The 21,311-nt window shown below is 45.2% G+C and overlaps 1 protein-coding gene and 1 pseudogene across 1 annotated transcript in view; both read right to left on the bottom strand.

The window, feature by feature from the left end:
* LOC117377806 (spermatogenesis-associated protein 13-like) overlaps positions 1 to 1,786 on the bottom strand; it is a 75,221-nt pseudogene extending 73,435 nt beyond the window's left edge.
* Positions 1 to 21,311, bottom strand: part of ctsa (cathepsin A) — a 133,760-nt gene that overhangs the window by 103,599 nt on the left and 8,850 nt on the right. The window contains exons 10-14 of the mRNA XM_033974476.2: positions 19,675 to 19,859; positions 19,034 to 19,109; positions 18,505 to 18,594; positions 18,083 to 18,184; positions 17,348 to 17,442 (exon numbers count right to left, since the gene is read on the bottom strand). Coding sequence (XP_033830367.1) covers positions 17,359 to 17,442; positions 18,083 to 18,184; positions 18,505 to 18,594; positions 19,034 to 19,109; positions 19,675 to 19,859 — 537 coding nt within the window. The 3' untranslated portion in view covers positions 17,348 to 17,358. The remainder of the gene's footprint in view (positions 1 to 17,347; positions 17,443 to 18,082; positions 18,185 to 18,504; positions 18,595 to 19,033; positions 19,110 to 19,674; positions 19,860 to 21,311) is intronic.

Genomic DNA, 21,311 nt, shown 5'->3' with positions numbered 1-21,311 from the left:
AAAGCTCTACCTACATACTGGTCCTACATGGTCCTACAGGGCCTACATGGTACTACTATTACTAATTTAACTGTATTTACTCATGGGCAGCGTCAGAATCAAATAAAAGTAAAAGTACAAATACAGTAGTATTTTTGAAGTATATTTGTAGCAGTATGGATGCATGGGACATAATGGGTTTGCTGATGTTAAGGATGAGAGGAGATGAGGTTAAAGCATGAACGTGCTCAGTATCACAGAGGCACACAACATTTTCCTTCCAAAAATAAAAGTTTTTAAAAATTCAATGTAACAAAACTTCATTGAACTTCCACTTTAGGGCACATACCTTAAATATTTCTTCAGTGGAGTTGGACGCTGGGACGCTATTGGTCGTACTGTCTTTGTCGCCGTGTTGTGATTGGACGTGTACTTCCTGTATCTTTGTGGCATCGGGGGGAGCATCCCTGGAATCCTGCTCATTTCCTGTTTGTCCCTCGGCCTTTTCCTCCTGCGTCTTGAATGGATCCACGCTGACCTCTGCCTCTGTTCTATTGTCTCCTCTTAGGCCGTTTTCCACGATATTATGGGACTGTGTGTGCTGGTTTGGAAAACCGTTAGGAGTGTGAGATCCTGATTGGTTCTTCATGAGTTTGAGAGAGCCTGTGGTCTCTCGGCTGAAGCTGCCTGAGGGTTTGGTGAGTGGAGGCATCTCAGGGTGGATGGACACACTGTGAGTGTTGTTAGCTGTGTGAGCGGTTCTTGGGGAGCTCACTGGGCTCTTGTCTCTCTGTGGAGGAGAGAATGAGCGCGTCGTGCTCCGCCATTTTCGGGCGGTTTCTGCTACACTGTTGAAAAACTTGAAGAGACCTCCAAAGTGGCCCTTAGAGTCTGCAGGCTTAGGCAGAGGCTGTTGGAAGTCCTTAACCGTCTCAAAGTCCACTGAGCCAAAGTCCGAGTCCAGTGTTTTGTCTAAAGAGTGCAGCTCAGAGTCAAAGCTCTGCTCTGAGTAGGCCGCTCCAGCCTTCCCCAAAAGGGATATCCTCCTCAGGTAGCTCCACACGTCCTTGTGTCTCCTTCCTGCTCCTCGGTGGGTCCTAGGACTCTCTCTGATGATGGCGTCCTCACACCCAGACTCTTTGTTACAGTTGGAGGAGTTGTTATAGTTTCGTTTCGTGTAGCAGACTCTGTCTGAAAGCTTCACTCCATTCTGAGGGACAGAGTCTATGACAGATGGCTGCTTGGCCTCTGCAGGAGCAGTGAGGTCCAGATGTTCAAATGAATCGAACTCCCCTGTGTGTCCAGCGTATGAATGCCTCTGACCTCTGTGCCGTAGTGTCGCCCTGCTGTGCGGCTGAGGCGTGCCGATATCTCGGCAGAACGACTCCTCGTCCACTAAAGAGATGCTGTGCTTAGAGGAGAACCTCCCTTTCGTTCTGAACGCAGACGGAGACTTGAGTTTCTTAAAAGAGCGCACTTTGTCGGCGAAGGAGAGTTTGGGAATGTCGACCTCTCCGGGCAGGACCATGGAGTGAGGCCGTCGGTCCAGCTCAGAGACAGTTTTCTTTCGGTTTAGGATCCTCCAGATGCCCCCGGTGGTACGAGCCCTGCGGTGCACTTCCTGTCTGTCCCCGGGCCCCTCAGAGTGGACGGGCCCCTGAACACAAACAGAGTTGCTCTCATTGACCATGTCCAAAGACACACTAAACACTTCGTTGACAAACCCATTTGGGTCGGAGCCGTCCGGGGCAGAGTGTTCTGTCTGGTCCATGCTCACTGACCTCGGTGTCACCTGCCCATCATGAGCCCCTCCTCGCTCCTGCACAAGCACAGGGGGAGTGTCAGTACAGCTCTACACGCAAACACACGTATGTACACAGTACACGCATAAACACACGTAAGTACACAGTACAACTCTACATACATAAACATATTTGTGCTGCACTGATGCACTGTGGGTAAACGATGACAGTCGTAGATTCAGTTTCACGGTGAACGCCACCGCCTCGTATTCGGTCAATCTTTTTCAGAGTAATTATTTCAGTCTGACCAGCATCACCATGGAAACACTCACTACTGGGACATCACCTGTTTCAGGCTTGTTTCAGGTGTGATGACGTCACCGTCACATCAGACGCTCCATAGAGAAGGGACGCAAAGTAATGCACCAAGTTAATTAAACTGAAACTAAAGTGTCAAGGATGCAACTTTATATATGTGTGTGTGTGTGTGGGGGGGGGGGGGGTGTATATATATATATATATATATATATATATATATATATATATATATATATATATATATATATATATATATATATATATATACTTTGTCACTTTGTATGAAGACACTGTGACACTTGTTTCATAAGAACTGACTCAAAATTTTAAAAGTTAAAATGATTCAAGCTAAAATAAGCAAAACTTTGTCAGATTTGACTGAGGAAATGTCCAAAGTGTAAGAAAGAGACATGTCACTGTGATTATTATTATTATTATTATTATTATTATTATTATTATTATTATTATTATTATTATTACTTCAGATCAAGTTAGTAAAAATAAAATAAACATTCAAAGTAAATGTAAAGTAGATAAACATTCTTTGTTTCATGGCTGACGCGTAAACGTTTCCTTCACTTTGCAACATCCACGAGCCTCAGAACAAACGGAAATAAACTGCGTAAACTTTACGTTCAAATCAAACCCACTAAACTTTAAGTTCAAAATAAACTCATTAAACTTTGTTTCTGTGGCTGCTTCGTGTGAACTTACCTCAAAGTGTTGGTTTAGAGAGTCATCTGCGGAGCTGGAGCTCCAGAGTCACTTTACGCACGGGCCAAAGCGGATCCGCAGGACGCAGCAGCTACAGAGTTTGATCCATGAGTTCAGTCTGAAGTTACGCCGAGGACAGACACTCAGAGCGGGTCACATGTGGCGGCGAACCGCTCCCTGCGCCAGCTCTGTGCTCCTCTGCTCCTCTGCTCCTCTGCTCCCCTGCGCTTCTGCTCTTCTGCTCCTCTCCTCCTCTGCTCCTCTCCTCCTCTGCTCTTCTACTCCTCTGCTCCTCTGCTCTTCTGCTCCTCTGCTCCTCTCCTCCTCTGCTCCTCTGCTCCTCTGCTCTTCTACTCCTCTGCTCCTCTGCTCCTCTGCTCCTCTCCAGCTCTGATCAAACTGAGACAGTCTGTAGGAGGAAGCTCCGGGGACAGAGCTGAAGTCTCGGGCGCAGACGCAGACGCAGTGGTGTGTGTCACGCAGACGGGAGTTGCTCCCGCACGTAGCCCGCAGACGCACGAGGAGGAGGAGGACACACCTTTCATAAAAACACCCGCGCTTTGTTTATGACTAAAGGCAAAAACTTCCACCATAATGAGACTGAAGCGCGAGTCCAGGATTATGTCACAGAAATTAAATTAGGCGAGACTCAACTGTGTTTTATCCCTAAAGCTGTGTGTAGGACACTGTAGGACGCTGTAGGATACTGTAGGATACTGCACGACACTGTAGGATACTGTAGGAGTACTGTAGGACACTGTAGGATACTGTAGGATACTGTAGGATACTGCAGGATACTGTAGGAGTACTGTAGCAGTACTGTAGAATACTGCAGGACACTGTAGAATGCTGTAGAAGTACTGTAGGAATACTGTAGAATACCATTGGATACTGTAGTAGTACTGTAGGAGTACTGTACGGTACTGTAGGAGTGCTGTAAGATACTGTATGATGCTGTAGGGGTACTGTAGTATACTGTGGGGGTACTGTAGGAGTACTGTAAACGTGCTGTAGGATACTGCAGGACACTGTAGAAGTACTGTAGGATTCTGTAGAAGTACTGAGGGATGCTGTAGGATACTTAGTAGTACTGTAGGAGTGCTGTAGGAGTACCGTATGATGCTGTAGGATACCGTAGGACACTAGTATACTGTGGGAATACTGTAGGAGTACTGTAGGATACTGTGGGAATACTTTAAGAGTACTGTAGGATACTATAGGAGTACTGTAGGATATTGTAGAATACTGTAAGAGTACTGTAGGATACTCTAGGATACTGTAGTATTAGGGCGACGGGGGCTCAGTGGTTGAGTGTTGGTCCCAACCCAAAGGTCGGAGGATCGAGTCCTGCTCGGACCAAGTTCTGTCGTTGTGTCCTTAGGCAAGACACTTTACCCTTCACGTCACATTGCCTAGTGGTGGTCGGAGGGGCCGCTACTGTAGTATACTGTAGAATACTTTAGGAGTACTGTAGGACACTGTAGTATACTGTTGTATGAGTAATGTACTGTACTGTAGGAGTACTGTAGGAGTACTACTGTAAGAGTAGTGCTGTAGGAGTAGTAACGTAGGCGTAGTACTGTAGAAGTAGCACTGTGGGTGTAGTAGTATAAGTGTAGTACTGTAGGAATAGTAGTGTAGGTGTAGTACTGTAGGACGTTACACATGGAGGTTATTTTTGTGGAATCAGAGAATGGAGGTGTTGGATATTGATTTTAATTTCAGTATTTTGTAATTAAATACATTTTAAAGTCTTCTTCTTGAGTTTTTTACTCATATTTTCTTATATAATGTTCTGTATTTAAATTATTACTATTACTGTAATCCATCAGATCAGTGAGACTAGGCCCCTCTGAGGCCCCAAAGGGAGCGGGGCCCCAAAGGGAGCGGGGCCCCAAAGGGAGCGGGGCCTTTGAGCTGGTGTGCTGCCCCCTGCTGGTGTGGTGCCCCCTTCAGTGCCCCACTTTTATGAACTTTTAATGACATTTTCAGTTTTCATAAAACACTTTATATCATAATAAAAACATTATAACTTTTTCCACTTAAAGGTTTTGTGTTGAGTCAGATTCACCCTGGATGAATCTGGATGTTCTAACAGAGAGATCAGCACTCGTCTTTTCTGTTTGGATGGAGAGATCAGACTCGTCTTTTCTGTTTGGATGGAGAGATCGGTACTCGTCTTTTCTGTTTGGATGGAGAGATCAGTACTCGTCTTTTCTGTTTGGATGGAGAGATCAGGACTCGTCTTTTCTGTTTGGATGGAGAGATCAGACTCGTCTTTTCTGTTTGGATGGAGAGATCGGTACTCGTCTTTTCTGTTTGGATGGAGAGATCGGCACTCGTCTTTTCTGTTTGGATGGAGAGATCGGTACTCGTCTTTTCTGTTTGGATGGAGAGATCGGCACTCGTCTTTTCTGTTTGGATGGAGAGATCGGTACTCGTCTTTTCTGTTTGGATGGAGAGATCAGTACTCGTCTTTTTGAGTCTTGGTCTCAGAGTTTTTCCTTGGGGATTTGTGTTGAATGTGAAATTCTTTCATTGAGGCGACACAATGGGGAGAGGGCGCTCTGGGGGAAAACGGAGGAATTCACAAAAAACGCAAACGTCCCAGAGCCGAGAGAACGAGGCGATGGAGACGGGGCCTAAATATAAACATTTCCTCTTTGTCCTGTTTTCAGCCCATTGTCACAGCGGCTCCCCCTTCAGCTCCGGAAGAAGTGGATCTGACATCAGCCGCGGACAATCGCAGGAAGTCTGAGTGTATGTAAATATCCCAGTGTCCACGTTTCCCTCGCTCCAGCCTGAGGGGCCGCGACAGGAGCCCCCACGACAGGGGCCCCCACGACAGGAGCCCCCACGACAGGGGCCCCCAGGACAGGGGCCCCCACGACAGGGGCCCCCACGACAGGAGCCCCCACGACAGGAGCCCCCACGACAGGAGGCCCCACGACAGGGGCCCCCACGACAGGAGCCCCCAGAGCCACGACAGGGGCCCCCACGACAGGGGCCCCCACGACAGGAGCCCCCACGACAGGGGCCCCCACGACAGGAGCCCCCACGACAGGAGCCCCCAGAGCCACGACAGGGGCCCCCACGACAGGAGCCCCCACGACAGGAGCCCCCACGACAGGGGCCTCCAGAGCCATGACAGGAGCCCCCATGACAGGAGCCCCCAGAGCTCAGGCTCTCTCTGTCCCTCTCCCTCTTCTTCTTCTTCTCTCTCTCTCTCCCTCTTCTTCTTCTCCCTCTCTCTCTCTTCCTCCTCTTCTCTTTCTCCTTCTCTCTCTCTGTCTCTCTCTCTCTCCCTCTTCTTCTTCTCTCTCTCCCTCTCTCTTCCTCCTCTTCTCTTTCTCCTTCTCCTTCTTTCTCTCTCTCTCTCTCCCTCTCCCTCTTCTTCTTCTCTCTCTCCCTCTCCCTCTCTCTCTCCCTCTCCCTCTTCTTCTTCTTCTCCCTCTCTCCCTCTCTCTCTCTCTTCCTCCTCTTCTCTTTCTCCTTCTCTCTCTCTCTTTCCTTCCTTCTCTTGACACTGTTTCTTTGTCACAGTCACAGCTGAAAACGTTTACACTATAGAACACAGTACAAGTACAAGTACAAGTACACAGTACAAGTACACAGTACAAGTACACAGTACACAGTACAAGTACAAGTACAAGTACACAGTACAAGTACACAGTACAAGTACACAGTACACAGTACAAGTACAAGTACAAGTACACAGTACAAGTACACAGTACAAGTACAAGTACAAGTACACAGTACAAGTACACAGTACACAGTACAAGTACACAGTACAAGTACACAGTACACAGTACAAGTACACAGTACACAGTACACAGTACAAGTACACAGTAAAAGTACACAGTATACAGTACACAGTATACAGTACACAATATACAGTACACAGTATACAGTATACAGTACACAGTATACAGTACACAATATACAGTACACAGTATACAGTATACAGTACACAGTATACAGTACACAGTATACAGTACACAGTACACAGTATACAGTACACAGTACACAGACTATAACTTTACACACACTTTATCAAAATACACATATTTTTTCCTCACTGTCTGACATGAATCAGACTAATCTTTTCCTTCAAAGTCAGAAGTTTAAATACAGTAAGATTACTATTACTTACTATTACTTTAAAGTATTTGGGAAAACCCAGATGATGTCATGTGTTTGGAAGCTCCTGATTGGTTTATCTGAGTTAGACACACACCTGTGGATGTGTGTGAAGACACACCTGAAGCTCCTTACACATTTTATGTTTGTATTCACTTGTTCCATTTGTGTTTGAGTGGATCATTTTTACTTTGTACTGCGTTTACTTTTCACTCATTTATTTACATCAAATCAAAAATAAAACATAATAATATAATTTTATTTTTCCTTCAAACATTTGTAAGAATCTTTCCCTTTTTGTCTCCATCTGGATGGATTTTCTGAATTTTTTTTAACGTATTTTTTAAATTTTCAAACTAAATCAAATGACTTTTAGACATAGGTGTGTTCTTTTCACAGGAGTAACCACGGCCGCAGACTCCCCTACGACCCACTCTGTGTTTGTGTGATTTCCTGTAGACCCTCGTGTTCGTGCTGTCCCCGTCCTGACTCACAAACACACTCTCCAAACGGGACACTCTTTGGCCTAGAGCCCTGGATCCAAAACTACGACCTCTAAAACATGACAAATCTTTCACATTCATTCTTTCACAGACAAAACAAACTGAGTGAGTCAGAGGTTTGAAAACATTTCACTACCGTTTGAAATATAATAAGGTACAGTGCCCGGATGGCCTCACCCAGGAGCCAGGCTGAGGACCTCCCGTGGACCCCCACCTGCAGGAGGATCTATTACTGCCAGATCCCTCGGCCAGTGCAGAGGGATCTGGCAGTCGAAGGAGGGGGCTTCGACAACTATATCTCTGGACATGGACAGTCACCTCGCTGGGGGAGGAGCCTGAAATTAAGCGGGAGGTTGAGCATTACTGATTAGACATAGCCATCCTCACCTCCACACACAGACTGGGCTTTCAAACCCTCTGTGGGGAGCGGCGGTGAGCTGGTGTGGGCTTATTGCCCCATAGCTCAGCTCCACGTGTTGGAGTTCACCCAGGTGAACGAGAGGGTCGCGTCCCTGCGCCTTCAGGTCGGGGACAGGTCTCTTGTGTCGGCCTACGGGCCGAACAGCAGTGCAGAGTACCTGGCCTTCTTGGAGTCCCTGGGTGGGGTACGGCCTCCCTGATCTGAACCCAAGAAGTGTTCTGTTATTGGACTTCTGTGGCAACAGGACACGCTAGGTCGATGATTGACTTTTTTGTTGTGTCATCTGACCTTCAGTCGTGTGTCTTAGACACTCGGGTGAAGAGAGGGGCAGAGCTGTAGAGCACCACCTGGTGGTCAGTTGGATCCACTGGTGGAAGAGGAAGCTGGACAGACCTGGCAGACCGAAGAGTCTGTTAGGAATGTCTGGTGGAGCCCTCTGTCAGGTCCGGGAGAGCTTCTACCAGATTCCGGGGGAGACTGGGGACATGGAATCCAAGTGGGCCGTGTTCTCTTGTAGCTATGGTAGTAAGGTCTGTGGTGCGTGTCGCAGCAGCCACCCCCGAATCAGGTAGTGCACGCCTGAAGTAAGGGATGCCGTCGGGCTGAAGAAGGAGTCCTATCGAGCCTTTCTGGCTTGTGGGACTCCTGAAGCAGCTGAGAGGAAGGAGGACTGGGAGGAAGCTGGGAGGAAGGAGGACTCAAAGAGATTCTGACAAACAGTCCGACGCCTCATGAGGGGGAAGCAGTGCTTCACCAACACTGTTCACAGTGCAGGTGGAGAGCTGCTGACCTCGACTGGGGATGTGGTTGGACGCTGGAAGGAATACAGTACTTTGAGGATCTCCTCAATCCCACTGTCACGTCTTCAGAGGAAGAAGCAGAGACTGAGGACTTGAAGATGGACTCATCCATCACCCTGGCTGAGGTCACTGAGGTGGTTAAAGCTCCTCAGTGTCTTAAGTCTCTGGATGTCGTGGGTCTTGGCTGACACGTCTCTGTAACATCAAGCGGTGGTCGGGGACAGTGCCTGTGGACTGGCAGACCGGGGTGGTGGTCCCTCTGTTTAAGAAGATCAGACAGTGTGTTTCAACTACAGGGGAGTCGCACACTTCGGCCTCCCTAGTAAGGTCTATTCCAGGAACTTGAGAGGACAATCAGACCTATAGTCCAACCTTGGATTCAGGAGGAGTAGTGTGGTTTTCATCCCCGTTGCAGAACATTGGACCAGCTCTATACTCTCCATCAGTCCTGGTTTAGACCTGCTTTAATCCTGGCTTAGTTCTGGTTTAGATCTCTGGTCCTACCCTCTATGCTTTGGCACCTTTGGCAAGTAGTTAAATGAGTTTCCTGTGCTGGGTGGGAGCTTCCATTAGAGACAGTGGGAGAAGTTCAGTCACGCAGGAGGAGCTCGGAGTAGAGCCGCTGCTCCTTTACGTAGTTGAGGAGGCTCAGCTCATGAAAGGCACAGTCCCAACGGGCAGTGCTTTGTAGTGTAAGTTACTACTGAATAATACTGAATACTGCAGTAAAATGTACCTTAAAGTGTTCAATGTCAGAGTAATGTGTTCCGAATACTCTGAATACTTTTACACAGAGTCATAGTTTGTTCAGTTTTTAATTATCACAAACTGGACAAGTTCAAATCTCATAAGAGTTTTATATTTTTGTCTCTGGTTCTGTTTGAGTCTAAAGTGAGAAACACCTCCATGTTTCAGTTGATTTTATAAAAGTAACTGTAATCTCATACCAGTATGTGTACCAGAGTACAGAGTGCAATACAACGAGTACTCTCAGCACATGTATTCAGGTACAGGTCAGATCTGTGGAGAGGCTGGATACATTTGTGCTATACTGGGGAACATTCAAAGCGAAGCAATAGCATCTCCATGGAGACGGATGTGACAAAAAGTTACACTCTGCAACTTTCCCAATATAAAACAGTCACTTGTTTCATCTTTGGTCACTGTTTACAGCTGATGATGTCATGAGCTGATTTGGTGAACAATCAGACTTCTCCTTCTTCTTCCTCCTCTTCCTCCTCTTCCTCCTCTCCTTCTTCTTCCTCCTCTTCCTCCTCTTCCTCCTCTCCCTCCTCTTCCTCCTCTTCCTCCTCTTCCTCCTCTCCCTCCTCTTCCTCCTCTCCCTCCTCTCCCTCCTCTTCCTCCTCTCCCTCCTCTTCCTCCTCTCCCTCCTCTCCCTCCTCTTCCTCCTCTCCCTCCTCTCCCTCCTCTTACTCCTCTCCCTCCTCCCTCCTCTTCCTCCTCTCCCTCCTCTTCCTCCTCTCCCTCCTCTCCTTCTTCTTCCTCCTCTTCCTCCTCTCCCTCCTCTCCTTCTTCTTCCTCCTCTTCCTCCTCTCCCTCCTCTCCCTCCTCTCCCTCCTCTTCCTCCTCTTCCTCCTCTCCTTCTTCTTCCTCCTCTCCCTCCTCTTCCTCCTCTTCCTCCTCTTCCTCCTCTTCCTCCTCTTCCTCCTCTCCTTCTTCTTCCTCCTCTCCCTCCTCTCCCTCCTCTTCCTCCTCTCCCTCCTCTTCCTCCTCTCCTTCTTCTTCCTCCTCTCCCTCCTGTCCCTCCTCTTCCTCCTCTCCCTCCTCTTCCTCCTCTCCTTCTTCTTCCTCCTCTCCCTCCTGTCCCTCCTCTTCCTCCTCTCCCTCCTCTTCCTCCTCTTCCTCCTCTCCCTCCTCTTCCTCCTCTCCCTCCTGTCCCTCCTCTTCCTCCTCTCCCTCCTCTTCCTCCTCTCCCTCCTGTCCCTCCTCTTCCTCCTCTTCCACCTCTCCCTCCTCTCCCTCCTCTCCCTCCTCTCCCTCCTCTCCCTCCTCTTCCTCCTCTCCCTCCTCTTCCTCCTCTCCCTCCTCTCCCTCCTCTTCCTCCTCTTCCACCTCTTCCTCCTCTCCCTCCTCTCCCTCCTCTCCCTCCTCTTCCTCCTCTCCCTCCTCTTCCTCCTCTTCCTCCTCTCCCTCCTCTTCCTCCTCTCCCTCCTCTCCCTCCTCTTCCTCCTCTCCCTCCTCTTCCTCCTCTTCCTCCTCTCCCTCCTCTTCCTCCTCTCCCTCCTCTTCCTCCTCTCCCTCCTCTCCCTCCTCTTCCTCCTCTCCCTCCTCTCCCTCCTCTCCCTCCTCTTCCTCCTCTCCCTCCTCTCCCTCCTCTTCCTCCTCTCCCTCCTCTCCCTCCTCTCCCTCCTCTTCCTCCTCTTCCTCCTCTCCCTCCTCTCCCTCCTCTTCCTCCTCTCCCTCCTCTTCCTCCTCTCCCTCCTGTCCCTCCTCTTCCTCCTCTTCCACCTCTTCCTCCTCTCCCTCCTCTTCCTCCTCTCCCTCCTCTTCCTCCTCTTCCTCCTCTCCCTCCTCTTCCTCCTCTCCCTCCTCTCCCTCCTCTCCCTCCTCTCCCTCCTCTTCCTCCTCTTCCTCCTCTTCCTCCTCCATTACCAAACACAAACAGCCGTCGCTTCTTTAACTGCGTCTGTGATGATTTCAGTCCCTCAAAGGGAAAACATAAAAGACACGAGTGAGCCAGACCTGGAAGGTCCGCCCCGCTCAGCAGCTACAGCACTGTTAGCATAGCTCTGTTAGCATAGCTCTGTTAGCATAGCTCTGTTAGCATAGCACTGTTAGCATAGCTCTGTTAGCATAGCACTGTTAGCATAGCTCTGTTAGCATAGCTCTGTTAGCATAGGTCTGTTAGCGTAGCACTGTTAGCGTAGCTCTGTTAGCGTAGCACTGTTAGCATAGCACTGTTAGCATAGCTCTGTTAGCGTAACACTGTTAGCGTAGCACTGTTAGCGTAGCTCTGTTAGCGTAGCTCTCCCCTCAGAAACACTTTTGAACTTGTAATCTGCTTAGAAATGTGTTTTGAGGACATCACACAAACAGGTTGTTTTTTTGTATTTAAGAGTAGACGTGATCTTGGACTTGGGTCATTGCAGATGTCAGGATGTGGCTTCTTGTGTGTTTTTTGCAGGTGTGAATATTACAGTATCATCGGCGTACTGGTCCCAGTAATGACCCTTGTGGGACCCCTGCTGTGCACTTTAGGTATGGCCATTTGACACCGTTGACCATAACACACTGTTTTCTATTGTTCAAGTTTTATTTTATCCATTGAGTGCTTGATTTGAAAAATTAAAATGTGTTTGTTTGGCTAAAAGAATCTTGTGGTCCACGGTGTGAAATGCCTTTTTTACATCTATAAATACTGCACCAATGCAACCGCTTTTGTCTAAGAAAGATTTTGTTTTTTCTATAAAAACACTAACTGCAGACTCTGTCCAATGATGGGCACGAAATCCAAACTGCATGGAGTGTAAAAGTGTACGGCAAATGTTCAGGTGAGCAGTCAGGAGTTTGACAATCCATTTCTCAATTATTTTTGAACCTTTTGGCAGGATATTGATTGGCCTATAGTTGTTTTTGTCTCTTTTATCTCCTGCTTTGAAAATAGGACTGATGACACCGACTTTACAGTTGGGACCATGAAATGTTTGTTATTGTATCAATTGACAATTTAAACCATAATATCGGATGATTTAAATGTCGAAAACTCAACACCACAGGCTCAAACTCATTCTTACATTTTAAAGTAGCTCCTTCCTGAAGTGAAAACACCACAGTAAACAAACAAACAAACATATTATTAAAAGTATTCAGACTGACAGAGTTCACTGGAGCATTAACCCTTTATTATCGTCATGGTGATCTGTTCTACTGTTTCAGTGAAATGAGTGAATGTGATTTAAGACACCCAGACCATGTGACTCTTGGCCTGGGAACGCCTCAGGGACCTACCAGAGGAGCTGGAGGAAGTGTCTGGGGTGGGGAAAAGTCTGAGAGTCACCCTACTGAAATGACTAGCATGCTAATAGTGCACCAGCGTTGCTTCCTGGACACCACAGTCTCATTTAAACCCTGAGAGCTCTTTTCACAATAAAATTGAACTGGAGCAAAAGAGACGGTTTAAGTGAATGAAAAAGAGTAAAGTCTCATTAACGGAACTTTTCTGAGCTCAAACTGACACAAGCCGCTACGCTAGCTCCACTTCTCATTATAGTATTAGCATAGTGTTTTTGTTTTACTCAAAGTCCACGCTCGTGTTCTGCCCTCTTCTCCCACATGCCCAGGTAATACCCACACCCACAGTGGCACAGAGAGAGACGGAGTTTTCCTGACATTCCTGACATTCCCAGTCCGCTGACCTGCATATTTCCCTGGGTTAGACGCAGTGCCCCGCAGACACCAGTGAAAAGTCTATCCCAGAACAAACTTTGATCCCAGTCTGTCCAGCTCTGTCCAATCAGGGAGGGATAATCAATCAGTGTCCGCTGCATTCCCAAACGGGACGCTCCGGGAGGAATGCTGAACAAATGGTACACACTCTTTAAAATGTCCACTTCAAACAGAGGGTGAGTTACTGAAGTAATAGGACTGTTACTTCAAAATAATATTACTCAAGGAGTTTAAAGGGGTGGTTCAATTACTCAAGGAAAAGTAAAAAGTATTTGGTGTAAATACTACTCAAGTAAAAGTAAGTGCACTGCCTGTATCTAGATTATAATCTGGAGTTTATGTGAAGGACAAAACATTAAATAAGATCAATGCAAAATCCTGGTATTTTCACAAAAAATAGACAAACTGAATCATATTTGAAGGAGAAACATGTTCAAGCCATAATAATCATACTGACATATACTCAGAACAGTACTGCTACTTCAAAAGTAATATTACTCAAAAGTAATATTACTCGAGTAAAGTTTGGATACTAAACATTTTATATATATATATATATGTATATATATATATATATATATATATATATATATATATATATATATATATATATATATATATATATATATATATATATATATATATATATATATATATATATATATATATATATATATATATTACACACACATACACAGTGAGTTTGTAAAGTATTGTGACTCCCTTAAATTTTTCACTCTTTTTTATATTGCAGCCATTTTGCAGAATTATTAAAAAAGATTTCAGAAATTGTTTTAATTATCAACCAAACTTTAAAAACATCTCATTTGCTTTTAAGGATATTTTAAGGAAGGTAAAAATGTACAGATTACTCAAATAATCAAACTAAATAATCGATAGATTACTTGGTTACAAAAATAATCCATAGCTGCTGCACAAAAGTGAGATACTTACAGGAAGTACAAAGGTCTGAGGCTCTGCCCTGAAGAGCAGTCTGACACTGCCCCCTACAGGCCAACAGTGCAACTGTGATTATCACACAGTCTGACACTGCCCCCTACAGGCCAACAGTGCAACTGTGATTATCACACAGTCTGACACTGCCCCCTACAGGCCAACGGTGCAACTGTGATTATCACACAGTCTGACACTGCCCCCTACAGGCCAACGGTGCAACTGTGATTATCACACAGTCTGACACTGCCCCCTACAGGCCAACGGTGCAACTGTGATTATCACACAGTCTGACACTGCCCCCTACAGGCCAACGGTGCAACTGTGATTATCACACAGTCTGACACTGCCCCCTACAGGCCAACAGTCTCTGGGACAGTCTGCAGATCTGTGACTCATCTGCCCCAGACTCAGACTCAGCCAATCACAGGCTCCGAGTCCACGTGGAGCGTGTGATCCAACAGTGAAGGAACACAAACTGTTATCTCTCCCTCTGCCCCTCAAAGATGATTTGTACCAAATTTAGCTCCTGCTTCTTTCCATGTTCGTCCCTGGACAGAGGAACACGCATTAAAACACACATTTAATTACAATTACATTATAAGACAAACAGTAAAATACAATAAATGTCCCACGTCCAATACAGTGTGTTTCCTTCAGTCCAAACCAATTTAAAAAGTCAATCATGTGCAGGTTTTTACCATGAGACAGAACATTAAAAATGAACCAGACAGATGTGACACATTTGACTATCTAAAATGTACTTCTTCACTTCTTCTACGGTTTCAGAGTCTGGAGCTGATTCTGTCTGATGGTTTGAAATGAAAAGAAGAAAGTTTAATACATTTTTTTCAAAGTAGGTGGAGCTGTATTGTTGATCATTTTGAATAAATTTCTTAGATTTTAATAAAAAATGAAATTGTCGTAACTGAACATTTTATATTTATTTAGGATATTACGGTGGTGATAATGAAGTGGGTCATGTGTGGGATCATCATGGCAGTGAAATATGTGACAGCGCCCTCTACTGTCAGGCTGTTCCTCATGTGTCCTGGGACAGAGATGTATCAGATAGAGTTGCATACTTTTTTATCTGCTTTTTGAAAGACAAAGTGTGGTCCAAATGAAGCCCTATGTACTTTGTCTCTGTTACCACATTTATTTTTACTCTGTTAAGAAAGATGCTGGGCATATCTTTAATTCTGTTAGTCTTGGTAAAATACATACCGACTGTTTCCGTGTGCGTAGACGACAGCATCATCCACGTACATGACGATGTCTGCATCTTTGCACACATCTGGGAGGTCATTGATATAAATGCTGAACAACAGGAGCCTCAGAACTGACCCTTGTGGAGCAGGGATGCAGAGAGGACATAAAATAGTTTTGTCCTTACAAAGTTCTTACACACTGTACCCGATCGGAGAGGTACGATTTGGCATCAATGGAAAGATGGTACTGAGAGAGCTTGGACAGGAGGACGAGTGGTTTATTGTGTACAAGGCCTTTTGTAGGTCTAGAAACACACAGCACCCACAGCGCCCCCTCCGTCCGGGCCGTGCCCCCTCCGTCCGGGCCGTGCCCCCTCCGTCCGGGCCGTGCCCCCTCCGTCCGGGCCGTGCCCCCTCCGTCCGGGCCGTGCCCCCTCCGTCCAGGCTAGCTCTAATGCTAGCTCTAATGCTAGCTCTAATGCTAGCTCTAATGCTAGCTCTAATGCTAGCTCTAATGCTAGCTCTAATGCTAGCTCTAATGCTCTCTTTCAGGTAGCAGCAGGCAGCTTTGGTGGAGTAATTGCTGTGAAAGCCAAATTTTATTGAAATGGTTGTTATTTAAAAGCTCTGTTAACTGTTTTAATTGTTTTCTCCAATATTTCTGATACTGCAGGTCAAACACACATGGACAAAACTGTTGGACCTTTGGTTAATGAAAGAAAAACTCACAATTGTGACAGAAATAACTTGAATCTGATAAAACTTTTATCAGTGTATATTAATAGTCCTGTAGTTGTTTCCTCACTTTTGCTGCCAGATTTGTGATTTGGTGTTACGACTGCAGTTTGGAAAAGACTGGGGAAAACACTTTTATTGATTTATTAACGATTGAGCTGTCAAATCCGTCGTCTTTGGCCTTTGAATTTGATGATTATTGTATAAATGTATCAGGTCAATACAGTTGAAACTTAGGGTAGTACTGGAGGAAGGGGCAGGTGGTGTGAAAAGATGGATAGATCCAAATGTTACTTGTGTGATTTTGTTCACAAAATCTATAAAATAATTGTTGAAATGTTCAGCAGCTGTTGGACCGTCCTTAAAGTAAGTCCAATCAATTTTAAGCTCTATTGTCCTGCACTTTGGTTTCCCTCTTCCACTCAGTTTATCCATCGTTTGTCAAAGCTGTTATTTCCTTTGGCCTGTCCGATGATATTGAGATAGAATGTTGCTCTGGCTTTTCTAAATTGGGTGGATTACTTTATTTTGAAGCTCGTTATATAATAGTCGATCAGTTGTAAGCCCTGTGTTTAAAGACTTTTTAAGAGCAGAGTCTCTGGTTTACATCAGTTTCCTCCAGGGTAGTGGAGTTTTTCCTTTAGGCTTTGGCTTTGTTACTTTAGAGAATTTAGAAATGAGCTACTGCAGCTTTTGTTTTAAATCACTGGATTGCATCTTTACAGTCCACAATTTCATTCCAATTTACCTGTTTTATTTCATTATCAAATGACTCAATGTCCTTTCTGGGGATGTATGTAGATTCATTTGATTTTACTCTAGAGGCCGAATGTGATGTCATCTGTGTTAAATATGATTGGTCGGTAGAGTGTGATGTCATCTGTGTTAAATATGATTGGTCGGTAGAGTGTGATGTCATCTGTGTTAAATATGATTGGTCGGTAGAGTGTGATGTCATCTGTGTTAAATATGATTGGTCGGTAGAATGTGATGTCATCTGTGTTAAATATGATTGGTCAGTAGAGTGTGATGTCATCTGTGTTAAATATGATTGGTCGGTAGAGTGTGATGTCATCTGTGTTAAATATGATTGGTCGGTAGAGTGTGATGTCATCTGTGTTAAATATGATTGGTCGGTAGAGTGTTGGGGTTGGGGTGATTCTGTGTTGAATTCATTTTCTCACTTATTATAATCTATAATAAAAATAAATGTAAACTCAGATTAATTAAAAATATTTATTTAAAAACTCAAATCAAACCTCAAAGAAACACCACAGAAAAGCAATTTAAAACCATCAAAATTCACCTGAGATCATAAAAACATTTTCCATTTTAAAATAGTAAAAACGTGATTGACAGACTAATCAGATGTAGACGAGTCAGTTTCAGACAGTTTGGGACGGGGTCGTACCGGGGTTACACAGGGGTCAGAGGTCAGAAGGGCTCTTTGCGGATGAACCGGGAGAAGACGGCGAAGGCGGCGGCCGGTTTGTCAGTGGGGACCATGTGACCTGAGCCCTGAGACAGAGGTGGAGATATTAAAATGTAGATTATGTTTCGTCATAATCGGATTCATAATATTTAAAAGTCAACAATAATTATAGACTTTCACTTTTAGATGCAGTTTAAAATGTGAAATCTGAACTGTTAAACTCTGTGGAGCTGCTGTTCCCAGGACTTGAACCAAAAGATCGTGATATCATCTCGATATATCGATATAACAATAGCAGGTAAAGGACAGGGACAAAGTTCTGTCCCTGTATCCTGGTACAGTTATCCTTTCATTTGGTCGGATAACTTATAATACTTCTATGTATATTATGTACTTGTACAGTAGTACTTGTACAGTAGCACTTCTATGTATATTATGTACTTGTACAGTAGCACTTGTATGTATATTATGTACTTGTATGTATATTATGTACTTGTACAGTAGTACTTGTATGTATATTATGTACTTGTACAGTAGCACTTGTATGTATATTATGTACTTGTATGTATATTATGTACTCGTACAGTAGAACTTGTACAGTAGCACTGGTATGTATATTATGTACTTGTACAGTAGCACTTGTATGTATATTATGTACTTGTACAGTAGCACTTGTATGTATAGTATGTACTCGTACAGTAGTACTTGTACAGTATGTACTTGTACCTTTACAGTGAGGAAGGAGAGGTTCTCAAACTCTTTGACGAATCCTCCGACCTGTTTCCCGTTGTCTGTGGTGTAAAACCAGGGACGCCTCAGCACCTGCACCTGTTTAAATCGACCAATCAGAACAGAGATATGAGTGTGTCAGCCAATCACAGAGCAGCTACAGCCAGGGACGCCTCTAGTACTAGTAGTAGTCATAGTAGTAGTAATAGTAATAGTAGCAGTAGTACCAGTAGCACTAGTAGTAATAATAGCAGTAACAGCAGTAGTACCAGTAGTAGTAGTAGTAGTAATACTAGTAATAGCAGTAATAATAATAATAGTAGTAGTAGCAGTAATAATGGTAGTAGTATTAGCAGTAAAAGTAGCAGTAGTAGTAATAATAGTAGCAATAGTAATGGTAGAAGTTTTAATATTTTTACTGGCTGGTTCAGAGACTCGACGAACCACTCGTCTCCCATGAAGTTACAGGCCATGTCCACGTCCCCGTTATACACCAGCACTCTGTACTTCTGTAAAAGTACAAGTATATGAAGTACAAATACAAGTATATGAAGTAACAGTACACATATTTGTATACACCAGCACTCTGTACTTCTGTAAAAGTACAAGTATATGAAGTACAAATACAAGTATATGAAGTAACAGTACACATATTTGTATACACCAGCACTCTGTACTTCTGTAAAAGTACAAGTATATGAAGTAACAGTACACATATTTGTATACACCAGCACTCTATGAAATAAAAGTACATGAAGTAAAAGTACATTTACTTGAGTACTTCTGGACACAAACAGTATAGTACAGTATAGTTTGGATGTCCCAGTATACAAACTGTACACAAAGTATAGGTACTCAGCACTTTGAAAAGTAAAATACTGTATTACACCAGTAATAAACACCAGTACTAGTATTTGTAGTATTAGTATTTGTAGAACTAGTACACACCAGGGCAGAGAGAAGAGCGAGGTACTGCTCCTTCACGTCCATGTATTCTCTTTTGTAGTTGAAGTTCACATCGGCACTGCAGTATACGTACACAGGACATACTTCACAATACAGTACAAGTACACAGGAAATACTATAGACTGCAGCAGAGGACACAGAACTACAGAATATCAGTCTTGCCCCCGGTCTAATCCCCGGTCTAATCCCCGGTCTAATCATAAACCCAGGACTAATCCGAGGTCTAAACCCAGGTCTAATCCGAGGTCTAAACCTGGGTCTAATCCGAGGTCTAAACCCAGGTCTAATCCGAGGTCTAAACCCAGGTCTAATCCGAGGTCTAAACCCAGGCCTAATCCGAGGTCTAAACCCAGGTCTAATCCGAGGTCTAAACCCAGGCCTAATCCGAGGTCTAAACTCGGGTATAATCTGAGGTCTAAACCCAGGACTAATCCGAGGTCTAAACCCAGGTCTAATCCGAGGTCTAAACACGGGTCTAAACCCGGGTACAACCCGAGGTCTAAACCTGGGTCTAATCCGAGGTTGAAACCCAGGTCTAAACCCAGGTTTAATTCGAGGTCTAAACCCAATTCTAATCCCAGGTAATCCCGAGTCTAATCCCTGGTCTAACCCAGGTCTGGTACCTGCAGATGACCCAGGGCAGCGCCTGCTCTCGGATGTGCAGGGCCTGTCGGACATAGACGTTGTTCAGGTACAGAGTCAAAGCAGTGGAGTTAGTGCATGGCGGGTCCAGCCGGAGACCCGAACCAAGACCAGGACCAAGGCCAGGACCAGAATGAAGACCAAGTGGTAACAAACCCAAGAGCTTCTGTGGAGGAGCAGAGACTGTATAAAGAAGTGGACTAAGGGAATGTGACATCGCCCAGTGTTTGGCTCCAAATGAAGCTCAAGATGAGCCGTTACAGGGGCCGATTTGGAGCTAAGTTCCAGATTTGGAATTCTGGGAGTATCACAGCAACCAAAGAGCCAATCGGGAGTGAGGCTGTTGAAGGTAACGCCTCTTCTCCTTAGCAAAGATATTGATATCAAACCTGTTGCTAACGCTAACAGGAGCGACCTCGGGGAAAGAAAGTGCCTGATGTGTCTGTTATTAATGTTCATATCTTGATTTACAGACACAATAGTGAAATAAACAGAAGCAGTTACAAAGAGGGGCCAGAGTTTTCTAGTGTAAAGTGAAGTCAGAGCCGGTGAAGCTGAATCGTGCCCTCGCTCACTTCCTGTTGGGAACACGACTGCTAGAGGGTGAGCTATGTCCCGAGATATCATGGATCTATTAAAATAACTGGACAGGGTAAAGCAAGTTTAGATTATTGGCCACGACAAAAATCCCTCCTGTCCAGAAAGGATTTTTTGTCATAGACCACAATGTAATCACAAGCTGCAAGTGTGCAGCCGACGGGGGCCGACGGGGGCCGACGGGGGCCGACGGGGGCCCTACAGATTTAATAAAGGTCCAATTCTGTGGCAATTTTTACCTTTTTTCAGATCACAAACTTTTTCTCAGCTAAAAATCTTTAAAAAACTTTTTTTGATCATTAATCGATCATGTGAGCGACGTGAACGAGACGCAGGTTTAGAACATGTTTCAGAAGCTCCTGGAACGAGAAACATTAGCATTTATAGTTTATTTATTATTCTCTTCCCTCCTTCAAGGCTGCTCCTCTCTCCTCCTCTCTCTTTTTCTCTCCTCTTCTCTGCTCCTCTCTCCTCTTCTCTCCTCCTCTCTTCTCTGCTCCTCTCTGCTCCTCTCGCCTCCTCTCTGCTCCTCTCGCCTCCTCTCTTCTCTGCTCCTCTCTCCTCTTCTCTGCTCCTCTCTCCTCTTCTCTCCTCCTCTCTCCTCTTCTCTCCTCCTCTCTCCTCTTCTCTCCTCCTCTCTCCTCTTCTCTGCTCCTCTCTCCTCCTCTCTCCTCTTCCCTGCTCCTCTCTTCTCTTCTCTCCTCCTCTCTGCTCCTCTCTCCTCCTCTCTGCTCCTCTCTTCTCTTCTCTCCTCCTCTCTCCTCTTCTCTGCTCCTCTCTCCTCTTCTCTGCTCCTCTCTGCTCCTCTCTGCTCCTCTCCGCTCGCTCTTATCGTAGGAGGTCTCTTGGGGAAACTGCTCATGGTCCATGGGCAGGACGGGATGTAACTCGGCGCTAAAGGCTAAACTAGCGCCATGTGCCACATTGAGCACCATGTTTAGGCCCCAGGGCTTGAGAGAAACATACAGGACATGGGAGGAGCAAATACAGGTCTGAGGGAGGAGTCTGAGGGAGGAGTCTG

This window comes from Periophthalmus magnuspinnatus, chromosome 10, assembly GCF_009829125.3.
Source record: "Periophthalmus magnuspinnatus isolate fPerMag1 chromosome 10, fPerMag1.2.pri, whole genome shotgun sequence".
In the NCBI taxonomy this organism is placed as follows: Eukaryota; Metazoa; Chordata; class Actinopteri; order Gobiiformes; family Gobiidae; genus Periophthalmus; species Periophthalmus magnuspinnatus.
The sequence above is the reverse complement of the archived record's forward strand: the minus strand, read 5'-3'. Positions and strand labels throughout refer to the sequence as shown.